Source organism: Gasterosteus aculeatus, chromosome 10, assembly GCF_964276395.1.
Source record: "Gasterosteus aculeatus chromosome 10, fGasAcu3.hap1.1, whole genome shotgun sequence".
In the NCBI taxonomy this organism is placed as follows: Eukaryota; Metazoa; Chordata; class Actinopteri; order Perciformes; family Gasterosteidae; genus Gasterosteus; species Gasterosteus aculeatus.
In genome coordinates this window covers 17523928-17551541 of record NC_135697.1, presented here as the reverse complement: position 1 = coordinate 17551541, position 27614 = coordinate 17523928, and the positions used below count along the sequence as shown (strand labels likewise).

Here is a 27614-nt window from a genome sequence, read left to right as displayed (position 1 = left end):
GTTCTAAAAGTCTTGCGTGTGTTGCAGAGCGATTCACCTCCAGTTGGTTGGTTTATTTATTTATCACAGACTTTATTGCTGCTTTTCATAAAGGACACATTTGTCCCGTATTTTCCTCCACAACTTTGTTCCCCTCGTTTGTGGAGATCTCCCTCCATGAATCAGAGGCCATCCGGCGTCCTCATAGTCCGCGAATGACGGCTTGTAGAAGCGGTCATATATACGCATTTCTTCCCACAAAAGCTCTTCAATCTGATCCGTTTTATCGTAAACAGTCTTTGTTTAAATAACGGCCGTATTGTGCTGTGAAAACGGAGATGTGAGACTCCGTAAAGGACGTAGTCAGCAGACCAATCACAGCCTGGTGCTGCAGGAGGCTGCGTAGATTTTGAGAAAAGTCTAGAAAAATGGGTCGACGCACGCAAGGAGGTGTGAAAAGACACGCAAGGGACACGCAAGGGACACGCAAGGGGCTCTTGCGTCTGCGTGTCCTTGCGTCTCTCTGAAAACACAGAAGCATAAACTAGGCTTAAGAGTCACACGACGCTGGTTTGAATCCTACTTGAAGAACCGCGAGCACTTTGTGTCTGTAGATAATTACACATCACAGCGGAGTAAAACACATGAGGTGTTCCCCATGGTTCCTTCCTGGGGCCTCTCCTGTTCAACATCTACATGCTTTCACCTGCTCACATTATGCAAAGAAACAAAGTGTGTATTCGTTATTATGCAGACGACACACACATCTACTATGATCCCTACTGTCACCTGAAGAATATATCAAGGATTAGAGGCTTCAACAGGATTTTAATAACTTGTCACTGAACGGTTCAGGGCTAAAACACACGCGTGACCTGTTGCCACCTTACGAACCATCCCGACCCCCCAGGTCCTCTGGCTCTGCTCTCTGTTCCCAGAGTCACAAACAAACATGGAGAAGAGGCTTCACTTGTTCTGCTCCACATCTGGAACAAACCCCCAGAAAGCTGCAGGTCTGCTGAGACTCTCAGCGGCTTCAAATTAAGACTGAAGACGTTTCTGTTGGCTGCAGCTTTTAATTGAACCAGACAGGGATGTTGATCCATTTACTGCATCTCTGCATATTATTACTGTATTTTACTATTTATATTCTCAAACTACACTGTAATGTTTAATCAGATTAAAGCTTGTTTATTGCTTTAGTAATAAATGTTCAAATCAATGTTCTTCACTCATGCTTTTAATGCTTTAATGTGAAGCTCTTTTCCAATTTGATTAAAACTTCTCAAACTTTGTACTTTGTACTTTGTTCAATTAAGATTCATTTGACTAGATACTACAACTGACAGACCTTATTAGTGATGTAGATACTGTTAATGGGATTTTCTTAGAAACATTTGTTAAAAACACAGCTTTATTAAAAGATTATTTTTTCAGTTAATGATGTCACAAAAGCATCATGAAAACCTTTATAAAGTATAACAATACTCTGATCATATCTGGGTCACATTCAGTTACATTGATTCTTATCAGAGAGTTTGTTCATCAAACATCAAAAATGTCTTAGGAAAAAAATATTATAGGATTTCTTTATACATATTAAATAATTTTGAAATCTCAAGACTCATTCGAGTTAATTGTTTCTAGATTTATTGGAACTAGAGAGAGAGAAACATCTGTTTACTTTACAATGAATATACTGAATGACAAAGAATTTAATGAAAAGTTTTTATTGTGTTGAAATAATAAAAGTGAACAGAACTTAATAAATGAAACAGGAACTTGGACAGTGATTGAAAAAAAGAAATAAACAGGAACGTGTTACAAGTCATACTGAACCAGTATGAGAGTGAAGCAGTATCAGAGCCCCAGTCGCTCAGCTCACTGGGAACACTGGTCTCTCCTCAGCGTCTCTGAGAGCGCAGTCTGGGAGCCCTGGGTGGCCTCACAGGTCACGGAGCCCACCTTGGCCCACTGGTTTGCAGGGAGCCTCAGGGTGCTGCTCCAGCTGTAGAGGGCGCCCCCCCCCAGCACCCCGGGGCTCCTGCTCTCCTCCCAGCTGCTGCTGCTGTCGTCCACCTTCCAGGCCAGACTCCAGTCGGAGGGGAAGCCCTTGTCGGCCAGGCACACCAGCGTGGCCGTCCCCTGCTGCAGCTCCTCCCTGGAGGGGGGCAGCACCGTCAGGGTGGGACGGACATCACCTAGGAGACACGATCAGCTGTCAATCAAGCACCAGACATGGGACCCCTTCACTGTGAGAGGGCCGATTCAGGCCTTTGAGGAGTTTCTGCCAGATGTTTCTTCTGCTCCAGCAGTCACTCACTCACACCATGTTTCACTTCCCTTCAAGAAGCCTCTCATGCACATCAGCACAGAGACAATCCTCAGACAGGAGGACATGAAACCACAGAAGAAACGTCCACATGAGGACAAATGTTAAAACTGTCCAAAAGCGTTGGTCTAAAATAATGACTTCAAGCGTGAATTAATAGAGAAAATAAACCAACAGCAATGAAACTTTCTTTATGTGGATTTCAGGGTAAATTTAAAAATATGGTTTTAAAGTTCAAGACGTTTGAGAGAATGAAGTCGATCGTTAACTCGTCCGTAAACATTTATTCAAATAATCGGATCATTTTTCATTATGAAAAAACAAAAACCAACATTCTGATATTTTTCTCGAGGTTCATGTTTTTTACACGTTATAAGTTGAAAGGAGTTTGTAACAAAACGTTTAGTAGAGCTTTTCTAATATAAATGTATAAAGGAGCAGAAACTAAGGCATGAAATCAGAAAGAGCTTTAAATAAAGAAACAGATAATTTTACTTTGACTTTTCATACAAATAACGTTTTAAAGTTCACTGATGGAAAGTTTCTCTCTGATTGCAAAATATCTGAAAAACATACATAAATATATAAAAGCATCTATTTTCTGTTTTGCCTGTTGAATATAAATATAAATATAACACATTATAGTCAGAAACAATGAGATTATTAAAGGTTTGACTTACTTCCAACGCTCAGTCTGGTTCCTCCACCAAACGTGATCCACAGTGACACGAAGGCATCGAACCGCCGTACAAAAACCTGTGAGAGTAGAGACACACGACTCTGTGACAGACACACAAACACACTACACACATTCAGTGTGTACAAGACCTCGACCCATCAAACTGATCAACACAAAGTAAATGTGTATTCAACCGGTTATTTGATGAACGTTTAACATCTGTGAGTGATATTTAATTAATAAAAAAACAATAAATGATTACTAAAGAACATTTTACAAAAATGTATATTAATATTTTAGTGTTTCTTTACACATTTCCAATATCCAAAAATGTGAAAATGATCATAAATGTATATTTATTGTGCGCTATAAGAATGAAAAAATATCCATTTTGATGAATTTTGTCTCATTCTGATGTTAATTTACATTGTAGTAAATTTTGGGGATCTTATAAAACATTCGGGAAGAAAAGTTTTCCATCAAACGGCATCAAAGACTCGTTAACGAGCACTGACACATTCCTGATCAATGGAGCGATCAGCTGATTGATCCATTGATCACCAGCGTCATCAGAGGAGTCAGGCACAGCATTTCCATAGAGACACTTTGCATCAGCAGCACATGCTCCAGTGCTCTGGGAGACCTTATAGTCCTGAGAGTTGGACCCTGGAGGACAGCTGTCCTTCATCACAGCAGAAGACACAGAGATCCTCCTCATCACAAACATGACTCTGATCTGCGTCCTCGTCTGGACTCTCCTCTGCTTCACAGGTAAAGTCCAGAGGACCAAAGTCCTCTCCTCTGTGGACGTGCGTCCCTCTGAAATGAAGGAGACACGACCATGACGCTGCTTTATGTCTTTGTCTCCGTGTCCTCAGAGTCCAGAGGCCAGGTCACAGTGACTCAGCCTGGAGCAGTGAGCTCTGCTGCTGGAGGCTCCGTCTCCATCTCATGTACAACCAGTCAGAGTGTTTATAGCTCTAATTATTTAGCCTGGTACCAACAGAGAGACGGAGGAGCTCATAAGCTGCTGATTTATTATGCTACCACTCGAGCATCAGAGACTTCAGGTCGTTTTACAGGCAGTGGATCAGGATCTTCCTTCACTCTGAGCATCAGTGGAGTCACAGCTGAAGATGCAGCACATTACTACTGTCAGAGTTTTCATGTAATCAACAGTCAGTGGGTGTTCACACAGTGAAAAAGAGTCGTACAAAAACCTCCTTCAGTCAGAAGGAACCGAAACTGAACTGACTGCTGACGCACTTCACTGGAGACACACACACACACACACACACACACACACACACACACACACACACACACAATGTACACGTTCACGTTGGAATTCAAATGATTCTTTCCCCCATATGTTCCAACTCAGTCTCACAGCAAAATGTGTACTAGGGACGTTGGTCCACAAGGGAAAACGTAGTATTCGAGATAGTAGGTAGATTTTGAGAAAAGTAAAGATGAAATCAGTAATATTGACATGATATTCGTCTTTTCTCAATCTTTGAACTGTCTGTAAACCAGATCCCAAAATGGTATCACTCTATTTTCACTTGATCCTACTGCGTGTTGACCTCCTCTATGCTCATGTAAAATAGTGTGTTTATCACACATAACAGACCGACAGTCCGCCATTTTCTTTCTTTAGCTGAGGGTAACTTGATAGTCACGTGACCCAATTGCAAGGAAATGTAAATGAATAGGCCGAATAAAACAGAGTATTGTCACCATTTTGGGGGCAAATGGTGACAATACTACGTTGTCCCTTGTGGACCAACGTAGCTTTTACACATTTTGCTGTGCGACAGCTATGAATGAAGAAGTAGGTGAGACTTATTTAAACCACATTACCTGAAACAGAGAGAGAATTATCATGAACGTTCAACGAGGAAAACAGACTTTTATCATCCAGTTGAATGAATAATCTCATTTGATCTGGTCTCTCAGATTAGTGAAGCTGCAGATAAGAGACGATCTGGAGGAATAAGTGTGACCAGGTTGCATTAGTGCGTCTGTCTTTGGGTTCATACAGAATGAGATGTTAGCGTCATGCTACGTGTTGTGAGCTATGAAAGGACTCGTCAGCGTTCATGCGTCTCTGCAGGCGGCGGCTGTTCTTCTTTCTGTCTCATACTCAGATCACGACTGAAAGAACTTGTGTGAAGGAAACGCAGATGTTTCTCATTCTGGTTCATTACTGGAACGTCTACTTATTGAAATAGATGTTCTCTGTTACTGTGTTTTATCAATGAAACCAGCACCAACACACAAAAGACTGAATGCACAGAGAAGTTGAAGCACGAGGTGATTACCTGAAGGCAGCGTTCAATAGGTACGTAGACTGGAAAGCACATGTAGGGAGGGAAGAGCGTTATGGCCGATACTCTAAAAGAGACAGAACAAGCCGGCCCAGAGAGAAGAGGACACGAAGAAACACACAATGAAAGGAGGGACACAACCAGCAAGAAGCACACGATCACAAAGTGGGGAAACACAAGAGCCGAGTCCACCGAAATAAAACAGGAACTATTAACTGAAAACTGGAGACAAGAAGAAAATCACCTCAGAGGAGAGTTGTGTGTGACACGTGAACCATGAAGAAATGTTGTTCTACAGAATAAAACCAAGCTGAAGATGCTGATGGAAACTTCTCTTGATTAATGTTTCACTGTTTAATTCACACAAGTGATGATTGTGTTTGTGGAAACTTTAATAAAGCTCAAACTGTTCTTTGGAGGGTTGAAGAAGAGTCTTCAGTTCATGGTCATGTTAACGTGTTTCTTAAGACGTTACATCACAGGTGATTTAAATAGTGAAACCCGGTCATGTGACGAGGACTCACTGGCTCCGTGTGTTTGCATACGTGTCCTTCCTCTCTGCTCACACGCCTTAAGAGAGCTGATCAGTGGCGGTCCAGGCCTCACGCACACTGGCACGCCGGCAGCACAATGATGATGTCACTGAGTCTACTGCTGACCAGCCTGGGGCTCCTTGTTCACGGTGAGACCCTCTTCTGGAGGCTTTGCTTCTCCACAGGGACGTTCTGCTGTGATGGAGAACCAGTGGAACAAGCAGCGTGGACCTTCTTCACCTGTTCTCCGTGTTGAAGAAATGAGACGCTTCTGTTTGGATGTTGATCATCTTTCTCCAAACTGGATTTGTCTCAATAACCCTTCTGCTCTTCTTCATGTTTCCCAGGTTCATCAGGAGAAATCCAGCTGACTCAGTCTCCTGGATCTCAGTCTGTTCTTCCAGGACAGACTTTCTCCATCAGGTGTAAAGCCAGTTCTGGCATTAGTAACGACCTTCACTGGTACCTACAGAAACCAGAAGAATCTCCCAAACTTTTGATTTATGACGCTACAAGTCGTCAGTCAGGGATCTCAGATCGTTTCAGTGGAAGTGGATCTGGAAGTGACTTCACTCTGACCATCAGAGGAGTTCTGACTGAAGATGCAGGAGATTATTATTGTCAGCAGGGTTACAGCTTCCCGTTCACACAGTGAAACAACGTCGTACAAAAACCTCCTCAGCTGGAGAGGAACTGATCCACTCAACAGCTGCACAGGAACACAGACACTTTACGTTTGAGTGACACTTCATCGTTTTTAAAGATTCTTGTCAGGAAATATTGTTTTAAATAGAATGAATGATAATCTAGTTGAATAAGGGAAAAGATCCGTTAAAACAATTAACATGATCACTATATATTAATCTCTGGCGTCGTGGCGCAGGGGGTAGAGCGGGTGTGCCGGGAACCGCAATCTTGGTGGTTTGAGTCCCGGCTGCCACATGTCTTTAAGTCGAAGTGTCCCTGAGCAAGACACCTAACCCCTTATTGCTCCCCGGGCAAAAATGTAAAAAAGCCATGGGTTAATAATGTAATGTAAGTCGCTTTGGATAAAAGCGTCAGCAAAATTACCTGTAATGTAATGTAATGAACCATCCCGACCCCCCAGGTCCTCTGGCTCTGCTCTCTGTTCCCAGAGTCACAACCAAACATGGAGAAGCAGATTCACTTCTTCTGCTCCACATCTGGAACAAACCCCCAGAAAGCTGCAGGTCTGCTGAGACTCTCAGCGGCTTCAATTTAAGACTGAAGACGTTTCTGTTGGCTGCAGCTTTTAATTCGACCACTCAATACTTTTGGACAGGTTGGAAAACTGGGTGGGGCTCTCAGGCACAGTCTTAAGCTGGTTCAGGTCATATCTACAAGACAGGAACTATTTTGTTTCCATTGGTGACTTCGTATCAGAAACAACCGAGGTAACGTGTGGAGTCCCCCAAGGTTCGATCTCAGGGCCGACTTTATTCAACATCTACATGCTCCCACTAGGACAAATCATGCAAAGAAATAAAATTGACCACCATTGCTACGCTGATGACACCCAAATCTATGTAGCGCTATCACCAAACAACTATCGCCCCATAGATCTTCTGTGCCAGTGCATCGAGCAAATCAAAGACTGGATGTGTCAAAATTTCCTACAACTAAATGAAAACAAAACTGAGATCATTGTATTTGGTGATAAAAAAGAAAGGTTTAAAGTAACCCAACACCTTCACTCTCTGTCCCTGAAAACATCAAATAAAGCCAGAAATCTGGGGGTTGTTATGGATTCAGATTTACACTTGGAGAGTCACATCAAATCAGTAACACAATCGGCCTACTACCACCTCAAAAATGTAGCACGACTTAGAGGGCTCATGTCAGCTCAAGACTTAGAAACACTTGTACCTGCCTTTATAACTAGTAGGCTGGACTATTGTAATGGTCTCCTTGCAGGTCTTCCAAAAAAACCTGTCAGGCAGCTCCAGCATGTTCAGAACGCTGCTGCTAGAGTTCTAACAAAGACCAAAAAATGTGAGCACATTACACCAATTCTTAAATCCTTACATTGGCTCCCAGTATGTCTGAGAATTAATCTCAAAATCCTACTGCTCACATATAAATCACTACATGGTTTAGGGCCAAAGTATATCACTGATATGCTTCCACTACATAAGCCTTCAAGATCACTAAGATCTTCTGACACCAATCTGTTAGTGATTCCCAGAGTAAATACAAATCATGGGAAAGCATCATTTAGTTACTACGCAACAAACAGCTGGAATAAACCTCCTGAAGATTTAAGACTTGCCCCAACTCTGACCACGTTTAAAACAAGACTGAAAACTTTATGTTCAGCTTCGCCTTCTGCTAAATTTGACCTACATTGCACTTTAACCTCTGCTTTTAATTAAACAATTTAAATAAGATTTTAATTTATAATTTTATTTGCGGTTTTTAATTGTCTTTTAATTCCTGCATTTTATTTCACTTTATTGTATGAAATGTTATAATGTGAAGCACTTTGAGTCTGCCTTGTGTGTGAAAAGCGCTATACAAATAAAATTGCCTTGCCTTAATTGAACCGGACAGGGATGTTGATCCATTTACTGCATCTCTGCATATTATTACTGTGTTTGATATGATAAAAAATAATGAAGATATCCTACTTTACAATCCCAATTTACTTTATCTCAGACTTTGTTGTTCAATTAACGTTATTTTGACAGGAAATAATAACTGATGGACCCTGTTAGTTATGTAGATTCTGTTAAAAGGATTTTCCTTAATCCATCCATCCATCCATTGTCAAACCGCTTATCCTGCACACAGGGTCGCGGGGGGGCTGGAGTCCATCCCAGCCAACTTCGGGCGATAGACAGGGTACATCCTGGATTGGTCGCCAGCCAATCGCAGGACTACACAGAGACATACAACCATTCACACTCACGTTCACACATCTACGGGCAATTTAGAGTCACCAATTAACCTGATCCCCAGAGCATGTCTTTGGACTGTGGGAGGAAGCCGGAGAACCCGGAGAGAACCCACGCAGACACGGGGAGAACATGCAGACTCCACACAGAAAGGCCACTGGGCGGAATCGAACCCAGGACCTTCTTGCTGTGAGGCAACGGTGCTAACCACCACGCCACCGTGCCGCCCTGGATTTTCCTTAATACATTTTAAAAATCAGCCTTGTTAAAAAAGTTTTTTTTCACTTAATGGTGGAATGACGTATGACAATACGTTGGTCATATCTGGGTCACATTCAGTTAGGTTTATTACATATTTCCAATGATTATAAACTCTCAAGACTCAGTTGAGTTAACTGTTTCTAGATGTATTGCAACTAAAGAAAGAGGAACAACTGTTTACTTTATAATAACAATCCTAATATTTTAGTATTTCTTGCAGTTTCCAATAATAGAAAATGTAAAGACTGAGTTGAGAACTTTTTCTGCATTTATTGGAACTAGAGAAAGAGAAACATCCGTCTACTTTACAATAACATACTGATGACAATGAATTTGATGAAATGTTATTTATTGTGTTGAACAAAATAAAAGAACTTATTGAATGAAACAGGAACTTAAACAGTGATTAAAAAAAGACATGAACAGAAAATGTAGAGTTACAGGCAGACTGAACCAGTATGAGAGTGAAGCAGTATCAGAGCCCCAGTGGCTCAGCTCACTGGGAACACTGGTCTCTCCTCAGCGTCTCTGAGAGCGCAGTCTGGGAGCCCTGGGTGGCCTCACAGGTCACGGAGCCCACCTTGGCCCACTGGTTTGCAGGGAGCCTCAGGGTGCTGCTCCAGCTGTAGAGGGCGCCCCCCCCCAGCACCCCGGGGCTCCTGCTCTCCTCCCAGCTGCTGCTGCTGCCGTCCACCTTCCAGGCCAGACTCCAGTCGGAGGGGAAGCCCTTGTCGGCCAGGCACACCAGCGTGGCCGTCCCCTGCTGCAGCTCCTCCCTGGAGGGGGGCAGCACCGTCAGGGTGGGCCGGACATCACCTAGGAGACACGATCAGCTGTCAATCAAGCACCAGACATGGGACCCCTTCACTGTGAGAGGGCCGATTCAGGCCTTTGAGGAGTTTCTGCCAGATGTTTCTTCTGCTCCAGCAGTCACTCACTCACACCATGTTTCACTTCCCTTCAAGAAGCCTCTCATGCACATCAGCACAGAGACAATCCTCAGACAGGAGGACATGAAACCACAGAAGAAACGTCCACATGAGGACAAATGTTAAAACTGTCCAAAAACGTTGGTCTAAAATAATGACTTCAAGCGTGAATTAATAGAGAAAATAAACCAACAGCAATCAAACTTTCTTCATGTGGATTTCAGGCAAAATTTAAAAATATGGTTTTAAAGTTCAAGACGTTTGAGAGAATGAAGTCGATCGTTAACTCGCCCGTAAACATTTATTCAAATAATCGGATCATTTTTCATTATGAAAAAACATAAACCAACATTCTGATATTTTTGTCGAGGTTCATGTTTTTTACACGTTATAAGTTGAAAGGAGTTTGTAACAAAATGTTTAGTAGAGCTTCTCTAATATAAATGTATAAAGGAGGAGAAACTAAGGCATGAAATCAGAAAGAGCTTTAAATAAAGAAACAGATATTTTTACTTTGACTTTTCATACAAATAACGTTTTAAAGTTCACTGATGGAAAGTTTCTCTCTGATTGCAAAATATCTGAAAAACATACATAAATATATAAAAGAATCTATTTTCTGTTTTTCCTGTTGAATATAAATATAAATATAACACATTATAGTCAGAAACAATGAGATTATTAAAGGTTTGACTTACTTCCAACGCTCAGTCTGGTTCCTCCACCAAACGTGATCCACAGTGACACGAAGGCATCGAACCGCCGTACAAAAACCTGTGAGAGTAGAGACACACGACTCTGTGACAGACACACAAACACACTACACACATTCAGTGTGTACAAGACCTCGACCCATCAAACTGATCAACACAAAGTAAATGTGTATTCAACCGGTTATTTGATGAACGTTTAACATCTGTGAGTGATATTTAATTAATAAAAAACAAATAAATGATTACTAAAGAACATTTCACAAAAATGTATATTAATATTTTAGTGTTTCTTTACACATTTCCAATATCCAAAAATGTGAAAATGATCATAAATGTATATTTATTGTGCGCTATAAGAATGAAAAAATATCCATTTTGATGAATTTTGTCTCATTCTGATGTTAATTTACATTGTAGTAAATTTTGGGGATCTTATAAAACATTCCGGAAGAAAAGTTTTCCATCAAACGGCATCAAAGACTCGTTAACGAGCACTGACACATTCCTGATCAATGGAGCGATCAGCTGATTGATCCATTGATCACCAGCGTCATCAGAGGAGTCAGGCACAGCATTTCCATAGAGACACTTTGCATCAGCAGCACATGCTCCAGTGCTCTGGGAGACCTTATAGTCCTGAGAGTTGGACCCTGGAGGACAGCTGTCCTTCATCACAGCAGAAGACACAGAGATCCTCCTCATCACAAACATGACTCTGATCTGCGTCCTCGTCTGGACTCTCCTCTGCTTCACAGGTAAAGTCCAGAGGACCAAAGTCCTCTCCTCTGTGGACGTGCGTCCCTCTGAAATGAAGGAGACACGACCATGACGCTGCTTTATGTCTTTGTCTCCGTGTCCTCAGAGTCCAGAGGCCAGGTCACAGTGACTCAGCCTGGAGCAGTGAGCTCTGCTGCTGGAGGCTCCGTCTCCATCTCATGTACAACCAGTCAGAGTGTTTATGGCTCTAATTATTTAGCCTGGTACCAACAGAGAGACGGAGGAGCTCCTAAGCTGCTGATTTATTCTGCTACCACTCGAGCATCAGAGACTCCAGGTCGTTTTACAGGCAGTGGATCAGGATCTTCCTTCACTCTGAGCATCAGTGGAGTCACAGCTGAAGATGCAGCACATTACTACTGTAAGAGTGCTCATTACATCAACAGTCAGTGGGTGTTCACACAGTGAAAAAGAGTCGTACAAAAACCTCCTTCAGTCAGAAGGAACAGAAACCGAACTGACAGCTGACGCACTTCACTGGAGACACACACACACACACACACACACACACACACACACACACACACACACACACACACACACACACACACAATGTACACGTTCATCAAGAGCTTTTAGTGTTTCACTATTATTACTGGAACCACTAATGAACATTTATTACAAAGAGTTCAAGGACAAAAATGATCTTGATGGAATTCAAATGAGTCTTTCCACCATTTGTTCACGTCCCTTTACAGCCTTTTGTTCTGATCTGATCTACCAAAGAATGATGAAACAAGACTATTTACTTCTTATAGCTGCATGTTCATAAAGCGCATACAAAAACACATTTCTCCAGAAAACAGATTGTTGGGGGGCTTCACGTCTAAGTAAGTATCGCGTTTATTAAAAACTGCTTTATGCGTGAGCGTAAACTCAGTGTGGCTGCAGCGAGGAAACTTTTCTGTTTGTTTAAATACACAGTAGTGCGTCAGGCACGCAGTTTTTAAACTCTTCTAACAACATCAGCTCACGCAACGAAGACAGATCGGCAACCTTACACACTGCACACCTGTCAAAAAGGATCCCTTTCTCCTGCGCAAAGTCAACATATGACTGGCTCTGTGCTTTTCTAAGACCTCCACAGACAAAGAGGAGCAGGCCTCTTGAACCTTACTCTCCAACAAGATCGCCCACACGTCTTTAGGCCAATGTAAAGCAGCAGCAATACGCTCAATTGCACCAAAGTACCCGACTCACGGAAAACAGGCACCAGTGAAATGTGCTTACTCATATCAAAAGTGACAGTACTGGGAGAAGGCGCCCCAGCAGTGGTAATGTTACGGGCAACTCATAAACCACCCTGTGTTTCCATGTGACGCATCTTTAAAGCAGTCTCTGCCTCAAACTTCAACTCCAACTCTCTGCGGAGCTGAACATTCCGCTTCGCCTCCCTCTCTACCTGAAGGTGAATTAACCGCACCCTTAACCTGGCATCCAGCTTAGACCCCGGGGATGAATCCACCGACATCGGTTCAAACGGCGGCCAGGTGACTGGCTGCCGTTCGGTTCCCTCATGTTGAACAACCGGAGTAACATTAACAGCCTGCTCTTTCACATCAGGTGCACTCATCTCTTGATCAGGGCCGCTCCTGGGTGCAGAGAACTCCCTGGATAACAAGACCATCAATAGCAAAGCTTTTGGGAGGGAAGCGGACACAGAAATACCATAATATTCTGCTATCACATGCACATCCTTCGTTCTACACCTATCAAACGTACCTAAAATCGGGTCAGACACAAACGTATCTAGCTGAAAAGTCATCAGAGTCAGGTCACAAGAACAATCACGCTGAAAACGCCAGGTTTAGAGTTTGATATTAATACACCTCACGGCAGCACCTAACACGTCTCTGGTTCCGCTCTGGCTTCCACTGAAGCAACGCCCAACACTCTGGCTTGGCACAGCCGTTTAACCCCATGGTGATCAGCTGCAGGAGTGACGTCACAAGGACACCTGAAGAAAATCACACACACACACACACACACACAAGGCACGTAACAGTGAGTCTCAGGCTCAACAAGACGCTGGTTTGAATCCTACTTGAAGAACCGTGAGCACTTTGTGTCTGTAGATAATTACACATCACAGAGGAGTAAAACACATGAGGTGTTCCCCAAGGTTCCTTCCTGGCGCCTCTCCTGTTCAACATCTACATGCTTCCATCTGCTCACATTATGCAAAGAAACAAAGTGTGTATTCGTTATTATGCAGACGACACACACATCTACTATGATCCCTACTGTCACATGAAGAATATATCAAGTATTAAAGAATTCAACAGGATATGAATAACTTGTCACGTCATACAAAAACCTCCTCAGCTGGAGAGGAACTGATCACACAACAGCTGCACAGGAACACAGACACTTTACGTTTGAGTGACACTTCATTGTTTTGTCAGGAAATATTGTTTTAAATAGAACGAATGATAATCTAGTTGAATAAGGGAAAATATCTGATAATACAATTATCATTATCACTAGATATTAATCCCTGAAATACAGTATTCACCTCTATGTTTTTAAGGATTTTTTTGAGTTATTCCCGTTGCGGCTAAAACTCGCTCTCTTTGGCCCCTATTCATGCGTCCTATCGCTTTAACCACGCCGGGAGATCGGGACCAGACGTCTGACTCGCGGCTTTGCCTCCGAACAGAAAACCAGGAGCAATTACAACAACTGAGTTGTAATGGTTTGGATGTCTTACGATGCCAATCACCAACAAGTGTAGTCAAAGGGCCGTGACTTGTGACTACAAGGCCGAGGTCAAAGACGGTATCTGCCGTAAATAAGTTATTTTAATACATAGACATAAACTTAAATGTGGCTCTAAAATTCCTATTTAATTATTGGTGTGATTAATATAAAATTCAAATAGTGTATTATCCAACCAACCTTAATGGATGGTTTTAATGATCTTGTAATCATAGTAAAACGCTAAAGTTATGTTTTATTTGGATCTCACTGCTTTTATAACAGTCTTAGTATTACTGGAACTCAGTGCGGCGTTCAACAAGGTCAACGGTGACACATTACGAGACGGACTAAAGGCCGGCGCATTTTTCTGTGTTTGCGTCTTTACGTCGTGTCGACGCACTCGTTTCACTTCATGGTTCTAAAAGTCTTGCGTGTGTTGCAGAGCGATTCACCTCCAGTTGGTTGGTTTATTTATTTATCACAGACTTTATTGCCCCGTGATTCGACACGCTGGTTTGAATCCTGCTCGAAGAACCGCGAGCACTTTGTGTCTGTAGATAATTACACATCACAGCGGATTAAAACACATGAGGTGTTCCCCATGGTTCCTTCCTGGGGCCTCTCCTGTTCAACATCTACATGCTTCCACCTGCTCACATTATGCAAAGAAACAAAGTGTGTATTCGTTATTATGCAGACGACACACACATCTACTATGATCCCTACTTTCACCTGAAGAATATATCAAGCATTAGAGGCTTCAACAGGATTTTAATAACTTGTCACTGAACGGTTCAGGGCCAAAACACACTCCTGACCTGCTGCCACCTTACGAACCATCCCGACCCCCCAGGTCCTCTGGCTCTGCTTTCTGTTCCCAGAGTCACAACCAAACATGGAGAAGCAGCTTCACTTCTTCTGCTCCACATCTGGAACAAACCCCCAGAAAGCTGCAGGTCTGCTGAGACTCTCAGCGGCTTCAAATTAAGACTGAAGACGTTTCTGTTGGCTGCAGCTTTTAATTGAACCAGACAGGGATGTTGATCCATTTACTGCATCTCTGCATATTATTACTGTATTTTAAGATTTAGAGTCTCAAACTACACTGTAATGTTTATTCAGATTAAAGCTTGTTTATTGTTTTAGTAATAAATGTTCAAATCAATGTTCTTCACTCATGATGCTTTTAATGCTTTAATGTGAAGCTCTTTGAATAACCTTGTTGTTGAAATGTGCTGTAAGAATAAACTTATATTTATTAATACTATGGTGATATAAAATGCTGAAGATATCCTACTTCACTATTCCAATTTGATTAAAACTTCTCAAACTTTGTAGTTCAATTAAGATTCATTTGACTAGATACTACAACTGACAGACCTTATTAGTGATCTAGATACTGTTAATGGGATTTTCTCAGAAACATTTGTTAAAAACACAGCTTCATTAAAAGATTCTTTTTTCAGTTAATGTCACAAAAGCATCATGAAAACTTTTATAAAGTATAACAATACTCTGATCATATCTGGGTAACATTCAGTTACATTGATTCTTAACATTGATTCTTATCAGAGAGTTTGTTCATAAAACACCAAAAATGTCTAATAATATTTAAGATTTCTTTATACATATTAAATAATTTTAAAATCTCAAGACTTATTCGATTTAATTGTTTCTAGATTTATTGGAACTAGAGAGAGAGAAACATCTGTTTACTTTACAATGAATATACTGAATGACAAAGAATTTAATGAAATTTTTTTATTGTGTTGAAATAATAAAAGTGAACAGAACTTAATAAATGAAACAGGAACTTGGACAGTGATTGAAAAAAGACATAAACAGGAACGTGTTACAAGTCATACTGAACCAGTATGAGAGTGAAGCAGTATCAGAGCCCCAGTGGCTCAGCTCACTGGGAACACTGGTCTCTCCTCAGCGTCTCTGAGAGCGCAGTCTGGGAGCCCTGGGTGGCCTCACAGGTCACGGAGCCCACCTTGGCCCACTGGTTTGCAGGGAGCCTCAGGGTGCTGCTCCAGCTGTAGAGGGCGCCCCCCCCCAGCACCCCGGGGCTCCTGCTCTCCTCCCAGCTGCTGCTGCTGCCGTCCACCTTCCAGGCCAGACTCCAGTCGGAGGGGAAGCCCTTGTCGGCCAGGCACACCAGCGTGGCCGTCCCCTGCTGCAGCTCCTCCCTGGAGGGGGGCAGCACCGTCAGGGTGGGCCGGACATCACCTAGGAGACACGATCAGCTGTCAATCAAGCACCAGACATGGGACCCCTTCACTGTGAGAGGGCCGATTCAGGCCTTTGAGGAGTTTCTGCCAGATGTTTCTTCTGCTCCAGCAGTCACTCACTCACACCATGTTTCACTTCCCTTCAAGAAGCCTCTCATGCACATCAGCACAGAGACAATCCTCAGACAGGAGGACATGAAACCACAGAAGAAACGTCCACATGAGGACAAATGTTAAAACTGTCCAAAAACGTTGGTCTAAAATAATGACTTCAAGCGTGAATTAATAGAGAAAATAAACCAACAGAAATCAAACTTTCTTCATGTGGATTTCAGGCAAAATTTAAAAATACGGTTTTAAAGTTCAAGACGTTTGAGAGAATGAAGTCGATCGTTAACTCGTCCGTAAACATTTATTCAAATAATCGAATCATTTTTCATTATGAAAAAACAAAAACCAACATTCTGATATTTTTCTCGAGGTTCATGTTTTTTACACGTTATAAGTTGAAAGGAGTTTGTAACAAAACGTTTAGTAGAGCTTCTCTAATATAAATGTATAAAGGAGGAGAAACTAAGGCATGAAATCAGAAAGAGCTTTAAATAAAGAAACAGATATTTTTACTTTTCATACAAATAACGTTTTAAAGTTCACTGATGGAAAGTTTCTCTCTGGTTGCAAAATATCTGAAAAACATACATAAATATATAAAAGCATCTATTTTCTGTTTTGCCTGTTGAATATAAATATAAATATAACACATTATAGTCAACAATGAGATTATTAAAGGTTTGACTTACTTCCAACGCTCAGTCTGGTTCCTCCACCAAACGTGATCCACAGTGACACGAAGGCATCGAACCGCCGTACAAAAACCTGTGAGAGTAGAGACACACGACTCTGTGACAGACACACAAACACACTACACACATTCAGTGTGTACAAGACCTCGACCCATCAAACTGATCAACACAAAGTAAATGTGTATTCAACCGGTTATTAGATGAACGTTTGACATCTGTGAGTGATATTTAATTAATAAAAAACAAATAAATGATTACTAAAGAACATTTTACAAAAATGTATATTAATATTTTAGTGTTTCTTTACACATTTCCAATATCCAAAAATGTGAAAATGATCATAAATGTATATTTATTGTGCGCTATAAGAATGAAAAAATATCCATTTTGATGAATTTTGTCTCATTCTGATGTTAATTTGCGTTGTAGTAAATTTTGGGGATCTTATAAAACATTCGGGAAGAAAAGTTTTCCATCAAACGGCATCAAAGACTCGTTAACGAGCACTGACACATTCCTGATCAATGGAGCGATCAGCTGATTGATCCATTGATCACCAGCGTCATCAGAGGAGTCAGGCACAGCATTTCCATAGAGACACTTTGCATCAGCAGCACATGCTCCAGTGCTCTGGGAGACCTTATAGTCCTGAGAGTTGGACCCTGGAGGACAGCTGTCCTTCATCACAGCAGAAGACACAGAGATCCTCCTCATCACAAACATGACTCTGATCTGCGTCCTCGTCTGGACTCTCCTCTGCTTCACAGGTAAAGTCCAGAGGACCAAAGTCCTCTCCTCTGTGGACGTGCGTCCCTCTGAAATGAAGGAGACACGACCATGACGCTGCTTTATGTCTTTGTCTCCGTGTCCTCAGAGTCCAGAGGCCAGGTCACAGTGACTCAGCCTGGAGCAGTGAGCTCTGCTGCTGGAGGCTCCGTCTCCATCTCATGTACAACCAGTCAGAGTGTTTATAGCTCTAATTATTTAGCCTGGTACCAACAGAGAGACGGAGGAGCTCCTAAGCTGCTGATTTATCTTGCTACCACTCGAGCATCAGAGACTCCAGGTCGTTTTACAGGCAGTGGATCAGGATCTTCCTTCACTCTGAGCATCAGTGGAGTCACAGCTGAAGATGCAGCACATTACTACTGTAAGAGTGCTCATTACATCAACAGTCAGTGGGTGTTCACACAGTGAAAAAGAGTCGTACAAAAACCTCCTTCAGTCAGAAGGAACCGAAACTGAACTGACTGCTGACGCACTTCACTGGACACACACACACACACACACACACCCACACACACACACACACACACACACACTGTACACGTTCATCAAGAGCTTTTAGTCTTTCACTATTATTACTGTAGCCACTAATGAACATTTATTACAAAGAGTTCAAGGACAAAAATGATCTTGATGGAATTCAAATGATTCTTTCCCCCCATATGTTCCATCCCAGTCTCACAGTAAAATGTGTAACAGGGACGTTGGTCCACAAGGGAAAACGTAGTATTCGAGATAGTAGGTAGTTTTTGAGAAAAGTAAAGATGAAATCAGTAATATTGACATGATATTCGTCTTTTCTCAATCTTTGAACTGTCTGTAAACCAGATACAAAAATGGTATCACTCTGCTTTCACTTGATCCTACTGCGTGTTGACCTCCTCTATGCTCATGTAAAATAGTGTGTTTATCACACATAACAGACCGACAGTCCGCCATTTTCTTTCTTTAGCTGAGGGCAACTTGATAGTCACGTGACCCAATTGCAAGGAAATGTAAATGAATAGGCCGAATAAAACGGAGTATTGTCACCTATTTGGGGGCAAACGGTGACAATACTACGTTGTCCCTTGTGAACCAACGTAGCTTTTACACATTTTGCTGTGAGACACCTATGAATGAAGAAGTAGGTGAGACTTATTTAAACCACATTACCTGAAACAGAGAGAGAATTATCATGAACGTTCAACGAGGAAAACAGACTTTTATCATCCAGTTGAATGAATGATCTCATTTGATCTGGTCTCTCAGATTAGTGAAGCTGCAGATAAGAGACGATCTGGAGGAATAAGTGCGACCAGGTTGCATTAGTGCGTCTGTCTTTGGGTTCATACAGAATGAGATGTTAGCGTCATGCTACGTGTTGTGAGCTATGAAAGGACTCGTCAGCGTTCATGCGTCTCTGCAGGCGGCGGCTGTTGTTCTTTCTGTCTCATACTCAGATCACGACTGAAAGAACTTGTGTGAAGGAAACGCAGATGTTTCTCATTCTGGTTCATTACTAGAACGTCTACTTATTGAAATAGATGTTCTCTGTTACTGTGTTTTATCAATGAAACCGGCACCAACACACAAAAGACTGAATGCACAGAGAAATTGAAGCACGAGGTGATTACCTGAAGGCAGCGTTCAATAGTTACGTAGACTGGAAAGCACATGTAGGGAGGGAAGAGCGTTATGGCCGATACTCTAAAAGAGACAGAACAAACCGGCCCAGAGAGAAGAGGACACGAAGAAACACACAATGAAAGGAGGGACACAACCACCAAGAAGCACACGATCACAAAGTGGGGAAACACAAGAGCCGAGTCCACCGAAATAAAACAGGAACTATTAACTGAAAACTGGAGACAAGAAGAAAATCACCTCAGAGGAGAGTTGTGTGTGACACGTGAACCATGAAGAAATGTTGTTCTACAGAATAAAACCAAGCTGAAGATCCTGGTGGAAACTTCTCTTGATTAATGTTTCACTGTTTAATTCACACGAGTGATGATTGTGTTTGTGGAAACTTTAATAAAGCTCAAACTGTTCTTTGGAGGGTTGAAGAAGAGTCTTCAGTTCATGGTCATGTTAACGTGTTTCTTAAGAAGTTACATCACAGGTGATTTAAATAGTGAAACCCGGTCATGTGACGAGGACTCACTGGCTCCGTGTGTTTGCATACGTGTCCTTCCTCTCTGCTCACACGCCTTAAGAGAGCTGATCAGTGGCGGTCCAGGCCTCACGCACACTGGCACGCCGGCAGCACAATGATGATGTCACTGAGTCTACTGCTGACCAGCCTGGGGCTCCTTGTTCAGGGTGAGACCCTCTTCTGGAGGCTTTGCTTCTCCACAGGGACGTTCTGCTGTGATGGAGAACCAGTGGAACAAGCAGCGTGGACCTTCTTCACCTGTTCTCCGTGTTGAAGAAATGAGACTCTTCTGTTTGGATCTTGATCATCTTTCTCCAAACTGGATTTGTCTCAATAACCCTTCTGCTCTTCTTCATGTTTTCCAGGTTCATCAGGAGAAATCCAGCTGACTCAGTCTCCTGGATCTCAGTCTGTTGTTCCAGGACAGACTGTCTCCATCAGGTGTAAATCCAGTTCTGGTGTTGGTAGCAACCTTCACTGGTACCTACAGAAACCAGAAGAATCTCCCAAACTTTTGATTTATGACGCTACAAGTCGTCAGTCAGGGATCTCAGATCGTTTCAGTGGAAGTGGATCTGGAAGTGACTTCACTCTGACCATCAGAGGAGTTCTGACTGAAGATGCAGGAGATTATTATTGTCAGCAGGGTTACAGCTCCCCGTTCACACAGTGAAACAACGTCGTACAAAAACCTCCTCAGCTGGAGAGGAACTGATCCACTCAACAGCTGCACAGGAACACAGACACTTTACGTTTGAGTGACACTTCAACGTTTTGTCAGGAAATATTGTTTTAAATAGAATGAATAATAATCTGGTTGAATAAGGGAAATGATCCGTTAATACAATTAACATGATCACTATATATCCCTGAAATACAGTATTCACCTCTATGTGTTTTTAAGGATTATTTTTGAGTGATTCCCGTTGCGGCTAAAACTCGCTCTCTTTGGCCCCTATTCATGCGTCCTATCGCTTTAACCACGGCGGGAGATCGGGACCAGACGTCTGACTCGCGGCTTTGCCTCTGAACAGATTACAACAATTGAGTTGTAATGGTTTGGATGCCTTACGATGCCAATCACCATCAAGTGTAGTCACAGGGCTGAGGCCGAGTCAAAGACGGTATCTGCCGTAACCCGTTTCTCCCCCAACTATGCGCCATTCGCACCAACTTATAAGAGCGCCCGCCTCCCCTGTAGGAGGCACACTTTGCTTTTAACACAAAGAAAGAGAACAAAAATAAGTTATTTTAATACATTGACATGAACTTAAATGTGGCTCCTAAATTCCTATTTAATTATTGGTGTGATTGGTGTGATTGGTGTTTTATTTGGATCTCACTGCTTTTATAACAGTCTTAGTATTACTGGAACTCAGTGCGGCGTTCAACAAGGTCAACGGTGACACATTACGAGACGGACTAAAGGCCGGCGCATGTTTCTGCGTTTGCGTCTTTATGTCATGTCGACGCACTCGTTTCACTTCATGGTTCTAAAAGTCTTGCGTGTGTTGCAGAGCGATTCACCTCCAGTTGGTTGGTTTATTTATTTATCACAGACTTTATTGCTGCTTTTCATAAAGGACACATTTGTCCCGTATTTTCCTCCACAACTTTGTTCCCCTCGTTTGTGGAGATCTCCCTCCATGAATCAGAGGCCATCCGGCGTCCTCTTAGTCCGCCAATGACGGCTTGTAGAAGCGGTCATATATACGCATTTCTTCCCACAAAAGCTCTTCAATCTGATCCGTTCTCTCGTAAACAGTCTTTGTTTAAATAACGGCCGTATTGTGCTGTGAAAACGTAGATGTGAGACTCCGTAAAGGACGTAGTCAGCAGACCAATCACAGCCTTGCGGGCTGCAGGAGGCTGCGTAGATTTTGAGAAAAGTCTAGAAAAATGGGTCGACGCACGCAAGGAGGTGTGAAAAGACACGCAAGGGACACGCAAGGGGCTCTTGCGTCTGCGTGTCCTTGCGTCTCTCTGAAAACACAGAAGCATAAACTAGGCTTAAGAGTCACACGACGCTGGTTTGAATCCTACTTGAAGAACCGCGAGCACTTTGTGTCTGTAGATAATTACACATCACAGCGGAGTAAAACACATGAGGTGTTCCCCAAGGTTCCTTCCTGGGGCCTCTCCTGTTCAACATCTACATGCTTTCACCTGCTCACATTATGCAAAGAAACAAAGTGTGTATTCGTTATTATGCAGACGACACACACATCTACTATGATCCCTACTGTCACCTGAAGAATATATCAAGGATTAGAGGCTTCAACAGGATTTTAATAACTTGTCACTGAGCGGTTCAGGGCTAAAACACACGCGTGACCTGTTGCCACGTTACGAACCATCCCGACCCCCCAGGTCTTCTGGCTCTGCTCTCTGTTCCCAGAGTCACAAACAAACATGGAGAAGAGGCTTCACTTGTTCTGCTCCACATCTGGAACAAACTCCCAGAAAGCTGCAGGTCTGCTGAGACTCTCAGTGGCTTCAAATTAAGACTGAAGACGTTTCTGTTGGCTGCAGCTTTTAATTGAACCAGACAGGGATGTTGATCCATTTACTGCATCTCTGCATATTATTACTGTATTTTACTATTTAGAGTCTCAAACTACACTGTAATGTTTGATCAGATTAAAGCTTGTTTATTGCTTTAGTAATAAATGTTCAAATCAATGTTCTTCACTCATGATGCTTTTAATGCTTTAATGTGAAGCTCTTTTCCAATTTGATTAAAACTTCTCAAACTTTGTAGTTCAATTAAGATTCATTTGACTAGATACTACAACTGACAGACCTTATTAGTGATGTAGATACTGTTAATGGGATTTTCTTAGAAACATTTGTTAAAAACACAGCTTTATTAAAAGATTATTTTTTCAGTTAATGATGTCACAAAAGCATCATGAAAACCTTTATAAAGTATAACAATACTCTGATCATATCTGGGTCAAATTCAGTTACATTGATTCTTATCAGAGAGTTTATTCATCAAACATCAAAAATGTCTTAGGAAAAAAATATTATAGGATTTCTTTATACATATTAAATAATTTTGAAATCTCAAGACTCATTCGAGTTAATTGTTTCTAGATTTATTGGAACTAGAGAGAGAGAAACATCTGTTAACTTTACAATGAATATACTGAATGACAAAGAATTTAATGAAAAGTTTTTATTGTGTTGAAATAATAAAAGTGAACAGAACTTAATAAATGAAACAGGAACTTGGACAGTGATTGAAAAAAGACATAGTCAACGCGTCTTTACGTCGTGTCGACGCACTCGTTTCACTTCATGGTTCTAAAAGTCTTGCGTGTGTTGCAGAGCGATTCACCTCCAGTTGGTTGGTTTATTTATTTATCATAGACTTTATTGCCCCGTGAATCGGCACAGCTGCTTTTCATAAAGGACATTTGTAAAGGTGTGAAAAGACACGCAAGAGACACGCAAGGGGCTCTTGCGTCTGCGTGTCCTTGCGTCTCTCTAAAAACACAGAAGCATAAACTAGGCTTAAGAGTCACACGACGCTGGTTTGAATCCTACTTGAAGAACCGCGAGCACTTTGTGTCTGTAGATAATTACACATCACAGCGGAGTAAAACACATGAGGTGTTCCCCTTCCTGGGGCCTCTCCTGTTCAACATCTACATGCTTCCACCTGCTCACATTATGCAAAGAAACAAAGTGTGTATTCGTTATTATGCAGACGACACACACATCTACTATGATCCCTACTGTCACCTCAAGAATATATCAAGGATTAGAGGCTTCAACAGGATTTTAATAACTTGTCACTGAGCGGTTCAGGGCCAAAACACACGTGTGACCTGCTGCCACCTTACGAACCATCCCGACCCCCCAGGTCCTCTGGCTCTGCTCTCTGTTCCCAGAGTCACAACCAAACATGGAGAACCAGCTTCACTTCTTCTGCTCCACATCTGGAACAAACTCCCAGAAAGCTGCAGGTATGCTGAGACTCTCAGCGGCTTCAAATTAAGACTGAAGACGTTTCTGTTGGCTGCAGCTTATAATTGAACCCGATAGGGATGTTGATCCATTTACTGCATCTCTGCATATTATTATTACTGAATTTCACTATTTAGAGTCTAAAACTACACTACACGCTTTAATGTGAAGCCCTTTGAACTGCCTTGTTGTTGAAATGTGCTAATTCAAATGAACTTTATTAATACTGTGATAAAAAATAATGAAGATATCCTACTTTACAATCCAATTTACTTAACATATCTCAGACTTTGTTGTTCAATTAAGGTTATTTTGACTAGAAACAATAACTGACGGACCCTATTAGTGATGTAGATTCTGTTAAAGGGTTTTTCTTAATACATTTTAAAAATCAGCCTTTTACACTACAGGTCATTTGGCAGACGCTTTTATCCAAAGCGACTTACATTATACTTTAAACCCAAGGCTTTTTCACATTTTTGCCTGGGGAGCAATTAGGGGTTAGGTGTCTTGCTCAGGGACACTTTGACATGGAACATGGGGCAGGACTCAAACCACCAACCTTGTGCTTCCCAGGACACCTTCTCTGACCCCTGCGCCACGACAACCCGACTAAAGTATTTTTTTTCAGTTAAAGGTGAAATGAAGTATGACAATACTTTGATCAAATCTGGGTCACATTCAGTTAAGTTCATTACACATTTCCAATAATTATAATATCTCAAGACTCAGTTGAGTTAACTGTTTCTAGATGTATTGCAACCAAAGAAAGAGAAACAACTGTTTACTTTACAATAACAATCCTAATATTTTAGTATTTCTTGCAGTTTCCAATAATAGAAAATGTAAAGACTGAGTTGAGAACTTTTTCTGCATTTATTGGAACTAGAGAGGGTTTCCTCTACTTTACAATAACATACTGATGACAATGAATTTGATGAAATGTTATTTATTGTGTTGAACAAAATAAAAGAACAGAACTTATTGAATGAAACAGGAACTTAGACAGTGATTAAAGCAAGAAATTAACATAAAATGTAGAGTTACAGGCAGACTGAACCAGTATGAGAGTGAACCAGTATCAGAGCCCCAGTGGCTCAGCTCACTGGGAACACTGGTCTCTCCTCAGCGTCTCTGAGAGCGCAGTCTGGGAGCCCTGGGTGGCCTCACAGGTCACGGAGCCCACCTTGGCCCACTGGTTTGCAGGGAGCCTCAGGGTGCTGCTCCAGCTGTAGAGGGCGCCCCCCCCCAGCACCCCGGGGCTCCTGCTCTCCTCCCAGCTGCTGCTGCTGCCGTCCACCTTCCAGGCCAGACTCCAGTCGGAGGGGAAGCCCTTGTCGGCCAGGCACACCAGCGTGGCCGTCCCCTGCTGCAGCTCCTCCCTGGAGGGGGGCAGCACCGTCAGGGTGGGACGGACATCACCTAGGAGACACGATCAGCTGTCAATCAAGCACCAGACATGGGACCCCTTCACTGTGAGAGGGCCGATTCAGTCCTTTGAGGAGTTTCTGCCAGATGTTTCTTCTGCTCCAGCAGTCACTCACTCACACCATGTTTCACTTCCCTTCAAGAAGCCTCTCATGCACATCAGCACAGAGACAATCCTCAGACAGGAGGACATGAAACCACAGAAGAAACGTCCACATGAGGACAAATGTTAAAACTGTCCAAAAACGTTGGTCTAAAATAATGACTTCAAGCGTGAATTAATAGAGAAAATAAACCAACAGCAATCAAACTTTCTTCATGTGGATTTCAGGCAAAATTTTAAAATATGGTTTTAAAGTTCAAGACGTTTGAGAGAATGAAGTCGATCGTTAACTCGTCCGTAAACATTTATTCAAATAATCGAATCACAAAAACCAACATTCTGATATTTTTCTCGAGGTTCATGTTTTTTACACGTTATAAGTTGAAAGGAGTTTGTAACAAAACGTTTAGTAGAGCTTCTCTAATATAAATGTATAAAGGAGGAGAAACTATGGCATGAAATCAGAAAGAGCTTTAAATAAAGAAACAGATTGTTTTACTTTGATTTTTCATACAAATAACGTTTTAAAGTTCACTGATGGAAAGTTTCTCTCTGATTGCAAAATATCTGAAAAACATACATAAATATATAAAAGCATCTATTTTCTGTTTTGCCTGTTGAATATAAATATAAATATAACACATTATAGTCAGAAACAATGAGATTATTAAAGGTTTGACTTACTTCCAACGCTCAGTCTGGTTCCTCCACCAAACGTCCACCACAGTGACACGAAGGCATCGAACCGCCGTACAAAAACCTGTGAGAGTAGAGACACACGACTCTGTGACAGACACACAAACACACTACACACATTCAGTGTGTACAAGACCTCGACCCATCAAACTGATCAACACAAAGTAAATGTGTATTCAACCGGTTATTTGATGAATGTTTGACATCTGTGAGTGATATTTAATTAATAAAAAACAAATAAATTCTTACTAAAGAACATTTTACAAAAATGTATATTAATATTTTAGTGTTTCTTTACACATTTCCAATATCCAAAAAAGTGAAAATGATCATAAATGTATATTTATTGTGCGCTATAAGAATGAAAAAATATCCATTTTGATGAATTTTGTCTCATTGTGATCTTAATTTACATTGTAGTAAATTTTGGGGATCTTATAAAACATTCGGGAAGAAAAGTTTTCCATCAAACGGCATCAAAGACTCGTTAACGAGCACTGACACATTCCTGATCAATGGAGCGATCAGCTGATTGATCCATTGATCACCAGCGTCATCAGAGGAGTCAGGCACGGCATTTCCATAGAGACACTTTGCATCAGCAGCACATGCTCCAGTGCTCTGGGAGACCTTATAGTCCTGAGAGTTGGACCCTGGAGGACAGCTGTCCTTCATCACAGCAGAAGACACAGAGATCCTCCTCATCACAAACATGACTCTGATCTGCGTCCTCGTCTGGACTCTCCTCTGCTTCACAGGTAAAGTCCAGAGGACCAAAGTCCTCTCCTCTGTGGACGTGCGTCCCTCTGAAATGAAGGAGACACGACCATGACGCTGCTTTATGTCTTTGTCTCCGTGTCCTCAGAGTCCAGAGGCCAGGTCACAGTGACTCAGCCTGGAGCAGTGAGCTCTGCTGCTGGAGGCTCCGTCTCCATCTCATGTACAACCAGTCAGAGTGTTTATAGCTCTAATTATTTAGCCTGGTACCAACAGAGAGACGGAGGAGCTCCTAAGCTGCTGATTTATGATGCTACCACTCGAGCATCAGGGACTCCAGGTCGTTTTACAGGCAGTGGATCAGGATCTTCCTTCACTCTGAGCATCAGTGGAGTCACAGCTGAAGATGCAGCACATTACTACTGTCAGAGTTTTCATTACATCAACAGTCAGCATATGTTCACACAGTGAAAAAGAGTCGTACAAAAACCTCCTTCAGTCAGAAGGAACAGAAACTGAACTGACTGACGCACTTCACTGGAGACACACACACACACACACACACACACACACACACACACACACAC

The 27614-nt window shown here is 42.0% G+C and overlaps 1 long non-coding RNA gene and 5 gene segments (V, D, J or C); 2 read left to right on the top strand and 4 right to left on the bottom strand.

The window, feature by feature from the left end:
• Positions 1-1693: 1693 nt before the first annotated feature.
• On the bottom strand, positions 1694-4189 carry LOC120827012 (Ig kappa-b4 chain C region-like). The segment is given in 3 exon segments: positions 1694-2180; positions 2992-3067; positions 3634-4189. Coding segments are annotated over 3 exon segments (480 nt in total).
• Positions 4190-9361: 5172 nt separating this feature from the next.
• LOC120827014 (Ig kappa-b4 chain C region-like) lies at positions 9362-11129 on the bottom strand. The segment is given in 3 exon segments: positions 9362-9845; positions 10657-10732; positions 11082-11129. Coding segments are annotated over 3 exon segments (429 nt in total).
• Positions 11130-11312: 183 nt separating this feature from the next.
• On the top strand, positions 11313-11775 carry LOC144383473 (uncharacterized). The gene is made up of 2 exons (XR_013450889.1): positions 11313-11426; positions 11534-11775. It is a non-coding gene; the product is annotated as an uncharacterized LOC144383473 (long non-coding RNA).
• A 4119-nt stretch (positions 11776-15894) lies between these two features.
• LOC144383472 (Ig kappa-b4 chain C region-like) lies at positions 15895-18373 on the bottom strand. The segment is given in 3 exon segments: positions 15895-16380; positions 17183-17258; positions 17825-18373. Coding segments are annotated over 3 exon segments (480 nt in total).
• Positions 17907-20781, top strand: LOC144383610 (immunoglobulin kappa variable 6D-21-like). The segment is given in 3 exon segments: positions 17907-17952; positions 18060-18134; positions 20474-20781. Coding segments are annotated over 3 exon segments (429 nt in total).
• Positions 20782-25016: 4235 nt separating this feature from the next.
• On the bottom strand, positions 25017-26771 carry LOC120827017 (Ig kappa-b4 chain C region-like). The segment is given in 3 exon segments: positions 25017-25505; positions 26299-26374; positions 26724-26771. Coding segments are annotated over 3 exon segments (429 nt in total).
• Between the last annotated feature and the right edge of the window lie 843 nt (positions 26772-27614).